The sequence below is a fragment of the Gouania willdenowi genome, unplaced genomic scaffold (genome assembly GCF_900634775.1).
Source record: "Gouania willdenowi unplaced genomic scaffold, fGouWil2.1 scaffold_200_arrow_ctg1, whole genome shotgun sequence".
In the NCBI taxonomy this organism is placed as follows: Eukaryota; Metazoa; Chordata; class Actinopteri; order Blenniiformes; family Gobiesocidae; genus Gouania; species Gouania willdenowi.
The window spans coordinates 82,655-101,621 of NW_021144953.1; the positions used below are offsets into that span (position 1 = coordinate 82,655).

The 18,967-nt window shown below is 43.3% G+C and overlaps 1 protein-coding gene across 1 annotated transcript; it reads left to right on the forward strand.

Moving 5' to 3' along the window:
• Window positions 1-3,133: 3,133 nt before the first annotated feature.
• LOC114458882 (zinc finger protein 648-like) lies at window positions 3,134-5,557 on the forward strand. The gene is made up of 2 exons (XM_028441263.1): window positions 3,134-3,289; window positions 3,421-5,557. Exon 2 carries the CDS (start codon window positions 3,558-3,560, stop codon window positions 4,809-4,811), a length of 1,254 nt encoding a protein of 417 aa, XP_028297064.1. The 5' UTR covers window positions 3,134-3,289; window positions 3,421-3,557; the 3' UTR covers window positions 4,812-5,557.
• The last annotated feature ends 13,410 nt before the right edge of the window (window positions 5,558-18,967 follow it).

Here is an 18,967-nt window from a genome sequence, read left to right on the forward strand (position 1 = left end):
ATAATGTTTAGTAACGTTAAACTAACCAGATCACAATTTCATTACAAACTACTTAAATCAAGAACCACCCATTAACTTAGTGTAAATATGACCCTGACTAATAAATAAACTTTACTTACAATGAAGCATTTCAAAAGACACATGGCACACACCACCAAACAATTCAGGTAATGCAGGTAAAAAGGAAGTCCCGCCCACTCAGGGCTGTATTTATAGTGGAGGGCAATGATTGGCTGAACCAAGGAGGAAGGAAAAGCACTGGTCCTCACTGCAGTCGCTCCACCCTGTGGAGGGTTAGGGTAATGAAGTGTGTAGTTTTTACCAGTAGCTGAAGGTGGTTGAACACAAGTCATCAAAATGATGGTTCATTGTTCTATGAATCTGTGATAACCACTAGGGATGCCAACATACAACTTTTTCACTTCCGATACTGTCAGAAAGTATTTTATGTTTACAGTTCTTTTATTCTGAAACTGCTTGGTCGTTACGTCATTTCCTTTCTGAGCGCATCCATCCTCAGTATAACACTGCATTCTAAGGGATGAGGGCTCTCTGTTAAAGTATGTTTATTGTTTGCTAAGACTGTAATATTGTCATCTGACTGGTTTAGGCATTGTTTATCTTATGTACATGTTAGAATACTTTCCGGGTGTATTTTAGTTCTTAATAGGTCACGTGACTGTGTTATAAGCTGTGGTAGAATGAAATGTGTAGCTAACTTTATTCCAGCTTTAAACTGTATTCCTGGATGTTATATTGAGGTTAACACACATTTTATTTGTACTCATGTCAGACGCACTTAGATGGTAATTTGATACTTTCTGCTCATGCGCACTTCAGGTGATTGGCCAGTGTGGTGCAGTCGCGCCTGCCTCCACTAGAGGGAGACAAAAACCACTGAATTCGTCTAGAATACTTTCATTAGTCATTTACCCTTTAATTTATTTTATTTTTTTAATTTTAATTTCTTTATTAATCCCTGTTACATTCTGTTAATTTTAGGGACATGCTTCTCACACACACACACATGCATCAATGGAAAGGTGTCAGAGTGGGGCTACTTCCACAATGAGAAGCAGTGTTGGGGTTTGATGCCTTGCTCAAGGGCACCTCGACAGTGCCCTGGCACCTCTCCAGCTACCAGAACAACTTCTGTATTTTTGGTCCGTATTGGGACTTGAACCGGCCACCCTCCGGTTTCCAACCCATGTCTCTACGTGCTGAGCTACTGCCTCCCTTTACATACCTGCACATTGGCTGTTTTGCTGCTTATTTGGGTTTTTTGACCGAGTTCATATATTTTGGTTGTTTGATTCAATGTTTATTATTGAACAACATATTTTTATACATTTGTATATTATTAATGGTGTTGTTAATGTTATTTGTACATTATTAATAATGTCATCTCATTCTTTGTTTCCTTTAAAGAACCACACACACCTCACCATCATCCCTGTCAAAGGAAACTGTCAGACCAGTATTATCCCCTTCAGGGGGTCCCACTCTATCACAGATATGATACTGATATTGGAGCCTTGAGTATTGGCCGATACCGATTCCGATACAATATCAGTACAAATCATAGATACTTTTATGACTTATTTTGTAGTGTGGAATGTTAGAAAAGGCTTGATCGAGTGATGTCACTCAAACAGAGAACAATAGTCAGCAACGGTAGGGATGAGAAAAACTGACCTATTTATTATTAACCAATCGGTTACATGCATTTTAACCATAAGATGTACAGTGTTCTACAATTGAATAAATATAATATAATATATATCGGAGATTTCAGACGCATTCCGATAAAATCATATATTCGTTTTCTGGTATTGGACCGATATCCGATATCAATATTGGATCGGGACACCCCTAATAACCACATTCATTTATTCATCTGAATAATATCCACTGTTATCCAGGAACGTTTATTATTATTATTATTATAATCATCTTAAAGATGGAAATCCTGGTTTTAATCACTATTAAAATGGTTCAAAGTGACCAGAAATGGTGGAAAAGGTGGTGAAATGGGATTTTAAAAACCGCAGAAATTGGTTAAAAGTTGAAAATTATAATAAAAACATCAATATTAGCTTAAAAGTGACAGAAATTGGGGGGAAAGGGAGGTTGGGGTAATGTAATTTAAAAAGCAGGAACTATTAGTTCATACAGGCAAGCATGAAAAATGGTGAATGTGGTAAATTGTCAAAAATAATCATGAAATCTGGTGAAAAGAGGTTAAAAGTGACAATGATGGTCAACATATGTGACATTAGGTGTAAAAGTGGTAGAAATGGTTTATAAGTGATGAACATGTCTGGAAAGTGGAAAAAATGTGTAGAAAAGACATTGAAATGTGATGTAGAAGTGTCAGAAATGGGAGAAATGTAGCAAAAATATATTAAAAGGAGCAAAAATATAACAAGAAAAAGTGATGAAAATAGGTTAAAATATTAGAAGTTTGGTGTAGTTGCAGAAAAATAGTAAAAATAAGCAAAAATGGGCTCAAATTGTTCAAAAAATATTGTTGGTTTCTTGAAGGCATCTCGGGACCCCCACCAGTGTCTTGTCTTAAAACCCACTTTTATTCTCTGGCTTTTGACACCGTGTAAGTTAAGTTGTCCCTGTTGTCTTTTTATTTTATCGTTCTTAGTTATTTTATTGTTTCTGAAATCGGTTTTATTTTTATTTATTCTTTTAAACTGTTTAATTCTTATTTATTGTTTTATATTCATTTAGTGGTGGAGCTCATTTGTATTGTTTTGGTTTTATTGTTTTTATGATCTCATGTGCAACACTTTGGAAATGTTTTGCTGTTTAAATGTGCTTTATAAATAAAGTGGATTAGAAAAAGGGTCCTGACCCAAAGGTCTAAATGACTTAAAATCCCTTCAGGTGTAGAGCAATAAGATACTGTATTTGGACCTATATCTATGGTATTTTTGTTGAATGTAATTTTCAGTGTGAACCCCCCCGTGGCTTCAGAGTTTGACACCCTGGTTTTAAATCGTTAAAACTTTGCAGACGTATTTAGAATAGTTCAGTGGCACATTTAAAAGGGAAGCAGTTGGTAAGCTAACCCTGGTGGTGGAGGTATGCTGAGCCAGGCTGTGGAGGTATTAACGCTGCTGAGTCGCAGGTTAAATGCTGATCCACACAACGGCATCTGCCAAGGCCACGCCCCCTCTCAATGCACCACGGCTCTCTGTTAGAGCTATACCAGACCCCAGGGGCCACTTTATCTCTGGCATCTCCTGGACCGGAGCTGCTCAAAGAAAACCACAGGGTAAGTTCCTCATGTAAAAAGTTTTCTGTTTTATTGTTGTTGTGAAAAGTTGAGTATGTAACCAATAAAGATGACAAGATGATAAAACAATGTTCTACTACTCAATGTCTTCATTTCTGTTTTAACCGTAGGTCTCAAACACATGCAGATGGTTCTGAAGAACCTTCACTACACATGTACACAAAGACTGTAAGAAGTGCAAAGACATCTGAAGGAGAATCTGATTCATCCTTTCTACACGCTCATAAGTGACACTGATGTTCTGAAAATGGACTCACCTGTGGAGAATGGTGACAGTGGAATTCTGTATCTGAACCCTCAAACACCAAACCTGTCCCTGGTGGAGAAGTTTGCAGAGCTTTCACCTGGAGAACAGACGGAACAATCTGAGCACCAACACAACAAGGAAGATGACGTAGAATACAATAGTCAATATGTGGAGACTGATGAAGTACATGAGCTGAATGAAAATCTCACAGGTTCTGTGCAAAGACAGAAAACACTCAAGAACCAAGGTTCTCCAACGCTACATCATGAAAAGAGCTCTGGAAATAAGAATGTGAGTGGTCCAACGAGGAAGCGGAAAAAGAAATTTAGTGATGACAAAATCTCTCACCTTTTAATTTCGATGAAGAAACGCAGCATGGTGGAGGGGGAGGAAAGACCGTACGAGTGCCCCCACTGCCACTGGGCCTTCAAGAAGTTCTGCAACCTGCAGAGTCACCTGCAGACGCACTCTGGGCTCAAACCTCACGTGTGCGACACGTGTGGGAAGGCCTACTCTCACCAGGGAACGCTGCAGCAGCACAAGCGCTTGCACACAGGTGAGAGACCGTACCGCTGCCCCTTTTGTGTGAAAACCTATACATGGTCCTCGGATTACCGCAAGCACATCCGCACACACACGGGGGAGAAACCGTACGTGTGTGACACCTGTGGCAAGGATTTCATTCGCTCCTCCGACCTCCGGAAGCATGAGCGAAACATGCACACCAACGATAAACCATTTCCCTGTTCTCACTGCGGGAAAACCTTCAACAAAGAGCTTTCTTTGAAGCGCCATGAGCGGAAACACCTGGGAGAGAAACCTTTCTCTTGTTCCGACTGTGGGAAGGCGTTTTCCTTGGCCAGCCGTATGGCAGAGCACCAGAAGATCCACATGGGAGTGCGTCCGTTCATGTGTTCTGTTTGCTCCAAGTGCTTCACCAAGTCGTCCAACCTGGCCGAGCACCAGGCCATCCACAGCGGCGTGAGACCGCACCAGTGCAAGGACTGCGGCATGTCGTTCGCCATGGCGTCCCGTCTGGTTCGTCACCAGTTCATCCACAACCATGAGAAACCACACAGCTGCTCAGGCTGCAGCAGGAACTTCAGTCAAGCCGCAAAGCTGGAGCTCCACCAGCAGCAAACGTGCACAGGGAGAATCTTTGTTTGTGTCGAGTGCAACAAGTCGTTCCTGTGTTCCACAAAGCTCGCAGATCACGTTGTGAAACACAAGGAAACGTCATCTGAGCCTCTGTGAATTAACGCTCTGTCTGTGCAACGTTCTCTGTAAATATATTTACTGCTGAAAACACTTCTGCTTGTTGGATTTAAAGTTTAAGACCTGTGTGAGTAACTCAAGGTGATCTGTCATCGATCCATTCATCAGTTATAGAGACCCTACTCAACATGGTGATGGAATGCAAAAAGAAACCAGAGTCAAACACGAGTATTTATATTATTTCTGTATCATGGAGTTTAACACCCCCCCCCCCCACACACACACACACACACACACACACACACACACACACACACACACACACACACACACACACACACAGGTGGTGCTGGATTTCCTTTCAGAATCCTGGGGGTGGGGTGGTATTAATTGCCAACAGCTCAGCACTGACACTAGAGCTGATGTTTAATGGAAGCCAGGGCAGCAAAACTCTTAATAAAGAGAAATACTTTACATTAGATCTTTTATTTACCATTTCATAATGTCTTATTTCATTTTAAATGCTACTACTGCTGCTATTCCCATGAGGTAGGTATTCATAATAGTAGATTTACTCAGATTTAATAACTACGCAATTATTGAGGATACGTGTGTAAAATGTGTTTTGTTCTTATATTTACCAGTTTTGAGAATTTTTAATATAGTTTAGATTTTTCTGGCAATTTCTATGAGAGTCAAGAGAGTTGCGAGACACTGGGAGGGGGTCACCAGATACCTTCAAGACACTAAGATTATTTGTTGAACAATTTGAGACCATATTTGCTTATTTTTAACATTTTTATGCAACTACACCAAACTCACCATACTTTAATCTATTTTCATCACTTTTTCTTGCCATATTTTTGCTCCTTTTATGCATTTTTGCTACATTACTCCCATTTCTGACACTTTTACATCACATTTCACTTCCTTTACATTTTAAAGAGTATTTTAAAATCCCAACAAGACGTGAAAAAAGGACATGTCCTGGTAAACCCTAACCCACATACTCACTCCAGATTCTGATCCCCAAACCTGGAGGGGCGGAGTCAGGCGTTCATTGTCACAATACAAGCGAGTGTGACAGTTCTCTGTACCTTGTGAAGATCAATGCAACCAGACCCTGGAATGGGTTACCCAGAGAGGGACCCACACCCATTTTTAGTTTGACCATGTGAGCTCTCATTGGCCCGTGAACACCTGAGGAAGAAGACGTTTTAAATCTACACCTCACTCATGTTTGCTGACTCAGGCAGTTTCCATTGTTGAAGCTGCGAGAATGGACATTTAAAACAATATTTAACAATCTGGGTGGACAGTATTTACAGTATTGGAAGCTTTGAAAGAATAGCAACAATTGTTGAATAAAATATTATATGTAAAAATGACCCAAAATATTATAACTGTTCAATAATGAAACAAGATGCTGAGGCCAAAATGTAAAAACTGCCCCATAATGTAATCATCTTATTACATCATAGAGTGAGTCAATGATTTATTGATTAAAGGACTTCTTCATTCAATTTAGAGAGTAGTATCATATACACAAATGTGTAAGTGTAAATATATAAAATACATACATACAGTATATATAGAGTTAAAGTCATTTTTGGTAACAATTTTTTCTTGCTTTCATTCATAGGGTCAACTAATAATTGTAATCACGTAACTGCTAATTAGTTACAAAAAGTTATTGTGTTTTGGGCTCAGCACCTTGTTATATTATTGACCAGCATTTCCAGTTTTATTAATTTTTTTTGTAACAATTTGGATCTTGTTCCATTTCAAGTTCTAACAGAGCCTGTTAAGGTAGGGGGAGTAAATTTGTATGGTAGCAATTATAAATATTCTCAAATTAAATAAAAATATATATTTTCTTTTAATTAACAAAGTTTCAAAATCCACGTTGGAGAAATGTGGGAATTCTGATTTAAAAAAAAATATTATTTGTTTGAAAGCCATTGAAAATTTTCAGTCAAATATTTAGACAATAATCAAACAAACTTCACCACAGTCATAATCAGGGTTGGACTTAATCATAATTGTAATTACGTAATTGGTCATTAAATACAATTATGATGTAATTAGGAGGCCAAGCCCGCGGGGCCAGGGAACCACGTATGTTCCTAGGACCAGCGGTGCGAGGAACCCTATTGTAATCGTAGTTAGTCCGCCTAAACTTTTCTTGGAGCAAAAATGCAAAAACTGAAAAACCTACTTTTTCGACACCCTCCTTGTGGTTTGTCCAATCAGCGTGAAACTTGACATGTAGAGTCTTCAGTTGGATGTGATATACAGTTATCAAAATGAGTTTGTTCGGGTAAATTATGCGCAAATTATTAACGAGTAAAGTTTTCTAGCTAGCACTAAAAATGTGAACTGGCGCATATCTCAGTCAAAATAAATGCTAACAACACCAAATCTGAGATCCTTAGTTGACATGTGACTGTGAGGGTATGCGCCAAATTTGAATGATGTAGACCACTAGGGGGCGCAACAAATAACGAATATTTATATCTCTTAAATGGCCAGACCAATTTTTACCAAATTTGGAGGGTATGATCTTGGGTCCCTCCTGAGGCGATATCTTAAAGTTATTTGTGATTGGTCAAAGTGGGCGTGGCTAATGACATCATAACACATAAATAAACAAACATTTATTTCTGCTGAATTTTTATGTTGAGGGCAGTGAAATTTACAGGGTAGATATAGAAGACCACACAGACCACCCATACCAACAATTGTGCCACTAGGTGGCACTATAATTGCAAAAACATTTTGGCCTTTAATTTTCACAATTTAATTCACATCTTCATAAACTTCATATCCACATGTTCCCTACATAGGGTCACATTTTTTGACATAGGCCACGCCCACTCCCACAGCACATTGCTCTTTGTAAGTCACTACATATGAAAAACCTACTTTTTCAAATTCCTTTTTGGGGTTTTGTTCAATCAGCGTGAAACTTGACACGTAGAGTCTTCATTTGGACCTGATCTACAGTTCAGCAAAAAATTTTATTCAGGCAAAATATGCGCAAAATATTAACGAGTAAAATTCTCTAGCCAGCTATTAAAACGCAAACTGTTGCATATAACCTAAACTGTTTCACACATATAGGACTTCAGGAACTTAACTCTATTATTTCATCCTCCAAACCATCGACCTGCCTTTCAGATCCGATCCCAACTAAGCTGTTTAAAGAAGTTGTTCCCCTGGTCTGCCCATCTTTGTTGGAGACAATAAATATATCCCTATCAATAGGCTACGTGCCACAGTCCTTTAAAGTAGCTGTAATCAAACCCCTTCTCAAAAAACCTACTCTTGATTCCAGCACTTTAGCAAACTACAGGCCTATATCTAATCTTCCTTTTATTTCAAAGATTCTTGAGAAAGTTGTGGCGGCTCAGCTCTGTGACTTCCTTCAAAACAACAGCCTGTTCGAGGACTTCCAGTCAGGTTTTAGAGCTCAACACAGCACAGAGACTGCTTTAGTTAAAGTAACTAATGATCTACTCTGGGCTTCAGATGAAGGACGACTCTCAGAGCTGGTTTTATTAGATCTTAGTGCAGCTTTTGACACTATAGATCACTATATTCTACTAGAGAGATTAGAGAAATTACTTGGAATCACAGGGACTGCCCTAAACTGGTTTAAGTCCTACCTATCTGATAGGTACCAGTTTGTACACGTGACTAATAGGTCTTCTGTGTACACTAAAGTAAGCTACGGGGTTCCTCAGGGCTCTGTGCTAGGTCCAATCCTCTTCTGTATCTATATGATCCCCCTTGGAAATGTTATGAGAAAATACTCTGTTAACTTTCACTGCTATGCTGATGATACCCAACTGTATGTATCAATGAAGCCAGGTGAGACAAATCAGCTATCTAAACTTGAGGTCTGTCTAAAGGACATTAGGGCCTGGATGGACCAAAATTTTCTTCTTCTCAATTCAGACAAGACTGAGGTCATTGTACTGGGCCCACGACACCTTAGAGAAACCTATGCTAGCCTAACTGCCCTAGATGGCATTACTCTGGCACGAAGCACAACTGTTAGAAACCTTGGGGTTCTATTTGATCAGGATTTATCCTTCAACTCTCACATAAAACAAACTTCAAGAACTGCCTTCTTTCATCTCCGTAACATTGCTAAAATCAGATCTATCCTGTCTCAGGGCGACGCCGAAAAGCTAGTCCATGATTTTGTTACCTCTAGACTGGATTATTGTAATTCTCTTTTAGCAGGCTGCCCGAACAAGTCGCTTAAGACACTTCAGCTGGTTCAAAATTCTGCAGCACGTGTACTGACTAAAACTAGGAGAAGAGATCACATTACTCCTGTATTAGCCTCTCTGCATTGGCTTCCCATAAAATATAGAATAGAATTCAAGATTCTTCTTCTCACTTATAAAGCCCTAAATGGACAGGCACCAGTCTATCTCAAGGAGCTTGTAGTGCCATACAATCCCCCCAGAACACTACGCTCTCAAAATGCTGGACTACTCGTTGTTCCATTTGTCTCTAAAAGTAGTATAGGAGGAAGAGCTTTCAGTTATCAGGCCCCACTTCTCTGGAACCATCTACCAACCACGGTTCGGGGGGCAGACACCCTCTCTACCTTTAAGGTTAGGGTCAAAACATTCCTCTTTGGTAAAGCTTTTAGTTAGGAACCAGCTCATAGCTCATAGTTAAGATGCAATAGGCATAGACTGCCGGGGGGGGGGGTCTGGCATGCTCGGTTGGAGAGAGGTTGGAGAGGGCGTTAAGAGAGAGGTCATTTAGGTTAGAGAGGGACCGGAGAGGGTCCCATTCCTCTCTCAAACACTCCCTCTATGTCTGCTTCTTCCCTTGTGTGTTTGCTCCTGTACTCCTTCTGGCTTTTGTCTTGCAGGTCCGTGGGATCCTCAGTGTGGAGTTACAGAGACTCAACAACTCTGTCTCCACCCTTTCCTCTGCACACACCCAACACAGCATAACGTGGATGGCTGTTCATCATAGGAATGGGATCCACACAAGGTTCCTGCTGCTTAACAGAAGGTTTTCCTTGCCGCCATGATGAATTCATGTTGGGTGTGGGATACATATGTATGTGTATATACGTATATATGCATATGTGTGTATCCAAAAAATGAAGAGTCCATCCTTAAGACTGCTCTACTGTAAAGTGTCTTGAGATACCATTGGTTATGATTTGGCGCTATACAAATAAAGATTGATTGATTGATTGATATATTGGTCAAAATAATTGCTAACACCACCTTCAGAGGTCCTTGGTTGCTATGAGACAGTGGGTGTATGAGCCAAATTTGAATAAATTAGGCCTCTAGGGGGCACTGCAATTATGAGAAATGTATATCTCCTAAATGGCACAACCGATTTTTACCAAATTTGGTGGGTATGACCTTGGGTCGCTCCTGGGACAGTATCTCGAAGTTAATCGCGATTGGTCAATGTGGGCGTGGCTTATTACTACATAACATATAAATAAATGTGGCGGGGTTCGATTTTCGTTCAAAAAGAAGAACCACGACCATCTATATGGCAAGTCGACTTTCATTTATTTTTCCAAAAATGATGCCGGTGCTCAATATTTACAGTGGAACATAAATATTTACATCGAGAGAAAAAAAAAAACACAACCTGGTCCCAGCTCTACTTCCAGCTGAGAAGCTTTCAGAAATGTTCAGGTACATTGTTCCCACATGCACCTCCAGAGAAAGACTGCCCTCTATGCAGCTTCCTACACTGCTTTTAACAGGTTAGCCCCCCCCATGGGTGTGGTTTAAATTAAACCAAAAACAATATTCACATCCTTTTCAAATGATAACTGATTTTATAATAAACAAATGCATTTTTCAAATCACATCCTAAATTAATCCCCATATAAATGTAAAAACAATTAAGACAAAATAACCCCTGATCACATGATCTCCCACCCTGCGCTACTGCCTTACATAATCCCTTAGTTAACTCCGCCCCGTTTTGTCCGTCAGCTGCTCAGAGACGTCATGTCACCGGTAAGAGTTTCCGTGTGTGTGTGTGTGTGTGAGAATGTGTGAATGTTTGTGCAGCAGGTGAACCTAGAACAGTCAAGTGTTCACCCCTGGCTGACTCTAGCAACAGTTGGAGAAGAAGGAGATTAGTTGAATGCATGATGTGAGGAGAAATACGGAGGGAGAAAGAGAATGTGTGTGACGTGTTTGTGTGTGTGTGTGTGTGCGTGCGCTGCTGCTCGGTTAGTGACGGCGCTGCTCCGTCACATTATCCCCCTCCTCCCGGAGGTTGGCGATGTGCGGCAACCTGGAAAGGTAGTCTGCTACTACATTGGCTTTTCCTGCTCGATGCCTGATTTAAAATTTGAAGGGCTGCAGGGAGAGATACCACCGTGTGAGCCGACTGTTGTGGTCCTTCATGGTGTTGATCCAGGTGAGTGCTCGATGATCGGTCTCGAGGTCAAATTCTCGACCAAGCAAATAGTACCTCTGGCTATCCAGCGCCCACTTAATAGCCAGGCCCTCTTTTTCAACCGCAGAATACCTGGACTCACGGGGCTGAAGTTTCCGACTCAGGTACATGATTGGCCGTTCTTCCTCAGGATCTACTTGGGCCAACACTGCTCCCAGTCCAACCTCTGATGCATCCACCTGCACCACAAACTGCTTATTAAAATCTGGGCTCATGAGAACAGGGGATGAACAGAGAAGGGCCTTAAGTGTCCTGAAGGCTCTCTCGCAGTCATCTGTCCAGGTAACGGGGTTCCTCTTCTCCTTGCAGGTCAGAGCTGTGAGTGGGGTAGTGATGCTAGCAAAGTGAGGCAAAAATCTCCGGTACCAGCCAGCCAAACCTAGGAATGAGCGGACCTCTTTCTTGGTGCGGGGTCGAGGGCAGTCCCGCATAGCTTCCACCTTATCCAATTGGGGCCTCACCTCTCCCAGTCCCAGCTGATAGCCCAAGTATCGTGCCTCCTGTCGTGCCCACTCACACTTTGAGGGATTGAGTGTCAAGCCAGCCTCCTGAATTTTTCCCAGTACCAGAGTCAGGTGTTGCACGTGTTCCTCCCATGTGCTACTGAAGATCACCACATCGTCCAGGTAGGCAGCGCTGCAGTGGTCACACCCCTGGAGCACTCTGTCCATCAGCCTCTGGAACGTAGCTGGGGCTCCATGCAGGCCAAAAGGCTCATGGTGAAGTGGAACAATCCTGCTGGGGTCCGGAAAGCTGTATATTGCCGACTTTCTTTTGCCAATGGCACCTGCCAGTATCCCTTACATAGGTCAAGGGTGGTGATGAACTTGGCTGCCCCGATCTTCTCCAGCAAGTCCTCAATCCTTGGCATCGGGTAGGCGTCAAATTCTGAGACTGCATTGAGCTTTCTAAAGTCTATACATATGCGAAGTGAACCATCTTTTTTGAACACGATGACCACTGGGCTGCACCACTCAGAGTTTGAAGGCTCAATTACCCCAAGTTGAAGCATCTCCTCCACCTCCTGCTTTAGTCTCCTGACCAGCTGCTGTAGAACCCGGTAAGGTCGCTGACGGATGGGTTGGCTGTCTTTAAGGTGTATAAAATGCTCAACGAATGTGGTCTTACCAGGCTGAGCTGAGAACAACGATGGCGCTTCTTTGAAGACCTGAAGGAGCTGAACTTCTTGTTCTGAGTTAAGGTGGGCCAGCACAGTCCTAGATGTTCCATCCTTGAAGGTCTGTGGTCCTGTCTCCAGCTCCTCATCGCTGTCCACCTCTTGCGCCAGCAGAACGACCTTCGATGCCTGGATAGGACGGTCCTTCCACTCCTTCAAAAGGTTCACGTGGTACGTCTGCTTCCGTTTCTTTCATTCTGGGTGCGATGCCTCGTATGTGACTGGACCCATTTTCCGAATTATAACATACGGACCTTGCCATTTTGTGAGGAGTTTGTTGGTGGATGAGGGAAGGAGAAGAAGCACCTTCTGGCCTGGCTGGAACTCAGGACTACGGGCCTGTTGGTCGTACCAGGTTTTCTGGTTTCTTTGGGCCTCACGTAGGTTGACCTCCGCCTCCTCTCGGTACCTTGCCAGTTGTTCCCTCATCTCCAGCACAAACTGCAGGACGCCTCTGTCACGCTGCCTTGTGGATGGAGCCTCCCAACCTTTTTGCAGCAGATCCAATGGCCCTTGAACCTCCCAGCCATACAGCAGTTCAAATGGGGAGAAACCGGTGGACGCCTGCGGTACCTCCCTATAGTCATCCACAAATTTCTGCAGCATGCATTTAAGGGTTTGGTTAAACCTTTCAACGAGGCCGTCTGTCTGTGGGTGGTATGGTGTAGTCCTGATGGCAGATATGCCCAACTGTTTATGAAACAGCTGCTTGAGTTTTGAGGTGAAGTTTGTACCTTGATCCGTTAGGATTTCGTCAGGGATTCCGACCCTGGAAAAGAGCTGCACCAACGCTCGCAGGACAGCTGGGGCGGTGATTGTGCGGAGCGGAAAAGCCTCTGGAAACCGGGTAGCATAATCACACACTACCAGGATGTACTGGTGTCCTGCACTGCTCCTCACCAGAGGACCCACAATGTCCATAGCAATCCTGCGGAACGAAGTCGAGATGACAGGGAGAGGTTGCAAGAAAGCATGGTCTGACTTACGGGCAGGGCATGTTCTTTGGCCTGTTTGGACAATATTGTTGGATGTCTGTGTACATAGTAGGCCAATAGAAGCGTGAACTGATGCTTAAGTATGTCTTGTGGCGACCTAGGTGTCCAGACCATGGAACAGTGTATGCAAGGTGCATGATAAGTGCTCTACAGATAGCAGGTACTACCAGACGTTTGTGGTCATTACAAACAGCATACAGCACATCATTGTCCATAATAAAAGTTTCTTTCCCCACACAGTTTTCTTTTGCCTCCCCAACAACCTTGGAAAACACATTTTTTAAAGTATCATCTTCCCTTTGCAGCAAAGAAATGTTATCAGGCACATTCCACAACGTATGGGCGACCGTGGCTCAGGTGGTAGTGGGTCGTCTTCTGATCGAGAGGTTGGGGGTTCGATCCCAGTACCTGACTATGTGTCGAAGTGTCCTTGGGCAAGACACTGAACCCTAAGTTGCTCCCAGTGGTCGACTAGCGCCTTGCATGGCAGTCCTGTCCCACTGGTGTGTGAATGTGAGAGTGATTGGGTGAATGAGCTGATATGTAAAGCGCTTTGAGACTGTTACAGTGGTGATAAAGCTCTATATAAATCAAGTCCATTTACCATTACCATTTATGTATCTGACTGTAAAGTGTCTGGCTCTACCAGCCTCAGTTGCTTCTCAAAGCGGCGCTGGCGACCGGACTTTATTGGGCCCTTCGTTCCACCATCAAACAGACTATGGTCAAAGTCTGCAAACGGTTTAACGCAAGGGTCATCAGTGGACTCTGTGGTGTCCTGCTCACGCAGACCGCTGTTAAGGTCTGGGAGTGGTTGGGCACCCACTTTAGTCATGGACTGAGTTAAAACAGGACAGGAGACAACACTGTTAATATTCATTGTTTCCCCAAAAACAGTTTGCTTATTCTCTCCCAGCAAGTCTAAAAGGATAGGTAAGTCCACACCCAGAAGAGCTGCAACAGGCAATCTCTCAACGACACCAAAGTTTATAAGATAGGGCTGGTCATCTATAGTCAATGTGAGTTCAGCTGTCGGGTAAGGGTGCTTATCCCCATGCACACATGTCACTTCCTCTTGTTGGCTAGAGTCCAGACAGCCCACAGGGACCATATCCTGTCGAATTAAAGACTTGCAACTTCCGCTGTCCAAAAGTGCAGTTACTTTTTGTCCATTTACAGTCACGGTTTTGTAGCAGTGTAACCGCTCACCCTCATCTCCTGCTTCAGGTCTGGGTGCATAACAGGCACCAGTCAGTTTTATCTTTCTTAATGGACACACAGATGCTTTATGACCCGGTTGCTGGCAATAAAAGCAAACAAAGTCCTTACCAGATTCTCGTTGATTTGGGGCAGAGTAGGGGTTACCTCGTGGCTCCTGGCTCACCGACTCCCTCCTCCCTGGCTGATGTTGAGGTAGTGGTGGTGGTCTAGGTGCTGCACCACTAGCCCGTGAAGATGGTCCTCTTCTGGCGTTGAGGTACTGGAGAGCCAGTTTGGCAGCTGCAAGCCCATCCACAGGTTCGTGTTCCTTCACCCAGACCCTCACCTCCGGGGATAGCACGCGAAGAAGTTGCTCCAGGATGATGATTTCACCGACCTCCTCCTTGGTGTGCTGCTCGGGACGAATCCAGCGTCGGTAGAGTCCCTTTAGGCGATGGTAAGTCTCCGTGGGGTTCTCTCCTCCTGGCACGATCGTCGTCCGGAACTGCTGCCTATAGGTCTCTGGTGAGATGTCGAACTTCACCAGCAATGCTGCCTTCAAGTCTCTGTAGCAGTGAGCCCGCTCTTCATCCATCGCCGTGTAGGCCTCCAATGCCTTCCCCGACAGAAGCGGAACAAGCCGGCACGCCCACTGACTCCCTGGCCAGTTCCAGGTTTTGGCAATGCGTTCAAAACGCAGAAGATAGTTTTCAATGTCCTCCCCTGTGTTAAAAGGGGGTATTTTGGGGTCACTGTTGTACCTGTGGTCAGGTCTTTGCTCCTCAAGTCTGCTGCTGGCAACTGGTGCTGAAAAGGTGGATGCTTCTGCCGACTGTTGCCGATGACTTGGCGCTGGTGTGCGCAGGTCAAACCTGGGACTGCTGGCGGTCAGCGTACTTGGTGTCACAGGTAAAGCTTGAGCTGCTTACACAGTGGCACGTAAAGGTGGTTGGTTGCTCACCGGAAGGCCAGCTCTTATGTTGCGAAGCTCTTTCAACAGTCCTTCTTCTCTCCTGGTTTGTGCTTCCAGGAAGCCTCTCATCAGAGTCATCAGCTCAGGCTCTGGCTGACCCACTGACGTTGTGGCTAACCCAGCTCCACCTTCTCCTTCATCCTCCTCAGATGATGATGGTGGGACAGACTCCCATGCTGGATCACCAACTGCTGCATCCTCCTCTTGCTGCTTCCTCTGCTGAGACCGGAGTCCGGTGCGCTGTCTTGGCAGACGCACGCTTTTCTTTCGACTTGCCATATCCCACTTCTGACACCAACTGTGGCGGGGATCGATTTTTGTTCAAAAAGAAGAACCACGACCATCCATATGGCAAGTCGACTTTCATTTATTTTTCCAAAAATGGTGCCGGTGCTCAATATTTACAGTGGAACACAAATATTTACATCAAGAGAAAAAAAAAACCCAACCTGGTCCCAGCTCTACTTCCAGCTGAGAGGCTTTCAGAAATGTTCAGGTACATTGTTCCCACATGCACCTCCAGAGAAAGACTGCCCTCTATGCAGCTTCCTACACTGCTTTTAACAGGTTAGCCCCTCCCATGGGTGTGGTTTAAATTAAACCAAAAACAATTATTAAGGAATACAAACAAAAACAATATTCACATCCTTTTCAAATGATAACTGATTTTCTAATAAACAAATGCATTTTTCAAATCACATCCTAAATTAATCCCCATATAAATGTAAAAACAATTAAGACAAAATAACCCCTGATCACATGATCTCCCACCCTGCGCTACTGCCTTACATAATCCCTGAGTTAACTCCGCCCCGTTTTGTCCGTCAGCTGCTCAGAGACGTCATGTGACTGGTAAGAGTTTCCGTGTGTGTGTGTGTGTGTGTGAGAATGTGTGAATGTTTGTGCAGCAGGTGAACCTAGAACAGTCAAGTGTTCACCCCTGGATGACTCTAGCAACAGTTGGAGAAGAAGGAGATTAGTTAAATGATGATGTGAGGAGAAATACGGAGGGAGAAAGAGAATGTGTGTGACGTGTTTGTGTGTGTGTGTGTGTGTGTGTGTGCTGCTGCTCGGTTAGTGACGGCTCTGCTTCGTCACAATAAACAAAACTTTACATCAGCTGAAGTATTATGTTGAGGGCTGTGAAATTTACAGGGTAGATATAGAAGAGCACACAGACCACCCATACCAAAAAGTGCACCACTAGGTGGCGCTATAATGGGTGCAAATGCATTTTGGCCTTTAACTTTCACACTTTAAATCACATCTTCATAAACTTCATATCCAACTGTTCACAGCAAATGACACGTTGGCCTGTGTCCTGACGCTCTCCACGAGCCCGTCATCCTTCGTGACGTACTTCCACGGGCTCCACAAAACCTGAGGGCCGAGTCGAGCAGGAAGGCTTGGCCCCCTTTAATAACTGCTTGCAGTTCTAGTTAGTATTGTAATTGATTGAAAATAGCTGTTGCTGCTGTAATCATAATTGAATTGTAATTGACTTCAGATAATTGGCTTTGGAATTGTAATTGGTCTTAAAATTCTATAAAAACTGTCATTTACAATGTAATTAAAATTAAACCTGGTGAACAATGTTACAGTTCTATGTCTGACACATATGTAGTTAATTATTTATTATCAGGATCATTTTAATATTTCAATAGACTAGTACAGTGCCCATCGGAAGTATGATGAATATAGTGGGAGGAGCGTAAGTAGAGTGATCAATTATGACCAAATTAATATGTGTGAAGGTTGTATGTACATAGAGGTGTACATACTCTGTACTATGTAGTGTTATAAAAGGTTTATTTGTGGGTGTAAAATAAAATAGTGTGTGTGATTTATCTGGTTTAATTCTATGAGACATGAACATGATAAATGTGTTTGTTTTTTTTACACATCTATATATATGTGTGTGTGTGTGTGTGTGTGTGTGTGTGTGTGTGTGTGTGTGTGTGTGTGCTAGGGGTTGAGCGAATTCATAATTTTAAAGGTTGACTTTATGTGCATACAAGTTGAGTCACCGTCGACTAGTCGATGACGTCACCAAGAGCCAAAGCCAAGTGGCAGCCGAGTGCTGGTGTTGTGGAAAAATCTGTGACCCGAAAAAATTTGCGACCGCAGGTGGCGACTGTTCCAACACCTGTGGCTTCCCTGCAAACATTTACTCCCCTTAAACACGTTTGTAATTCTTCTCCAGTCTGCATTTACTTCACCCACTGTAGCGTCATGTTTAAGGGGGGTAAATAGCTCCTTAATAGCTACAAAGAGGTTTAGACTCTTCTTCTCTAACGCTGAGAAGCTGCAGCAGTCACAGATTTTTTCAGGTCACAGACTCTAGCATTGAGGTGCTAGCTGCTACATGTTTATCATTGATGTGCTACCTGCTACATGTTTATCATTGAGGTGCTAGCTGCTACATGTTTAGCATTGAGGTGCTTGCTGCTACATGTTTAGCATTGAGGTGCTTGCTGCTACATGTTTAGCATAGAGGTGCTAGCTGCTACATGTTTAGCATTGAGGTGCTTGCTGCTACATGTTTAGCATTGAGGTGCTTGCTGCTACATGTTTATCATTGAGGTACTAGCTGCTACATGTTTATCATTGATGTGCTAGCTGCTACATGTTTATCATTGATGTGCTAGCTGCTACATGTTTATCATTGAGGTGCTAGCTGCTACATGTTTAGCATTGAGGTGCTTGCTGCTACATGTTTAGCATTGAGGTGCTTGCTGCTACATGTTTAGCATAGAGGTGCTAGCTGCTACATGTTTAGCATTGAGGTGCTTGCTGCTACATGTTTAGCATTGAGGTGCTTGCTGCTACATGTTTATCATTGATGTGCTAGCTGCTACATGTTTATCATTGAGGTGCTAGCTGCTACATGTTTAGCATTGAGGTGCTTGCTGCTACATGTCGCCAGGGCGACCGTGGCTCAGGTGGTAGTGGGTCGTCCTCTGATCGAGAGGTTGAGGGTTCGATCCCAGTACCTGACTATGTGTCGAAGTGTCCTTGGGCAAGACACTGAACCCTAAGTTGCTCCCAGTGGTCGACTAGTGCCTTGCATGTCAGTCCTGTCCCACTGGTGTGTGAATGTGAGAGTGATTGGGTGAATGAGCTGATATGTAAAGCGCTTTGAGACTGCTTCAGTGTGGGGATAAAGCGCTATATAAATCAAGTCCATTAACCATCATTAACCATGTTTATCATTGAGGTGCTAGCTGCTACATGTTTAGCATTGAGGTGCTTGCTGCAACATGTTTATCATTGATGTGCTAGCTGCTGCATGTTTATCATTGAGGTGCTAGCTGCTACATGTTTATCATTGAGGTGCTAGCTGCTACATGTTTAGCATTGAGGTGCTAGCTGCTACATG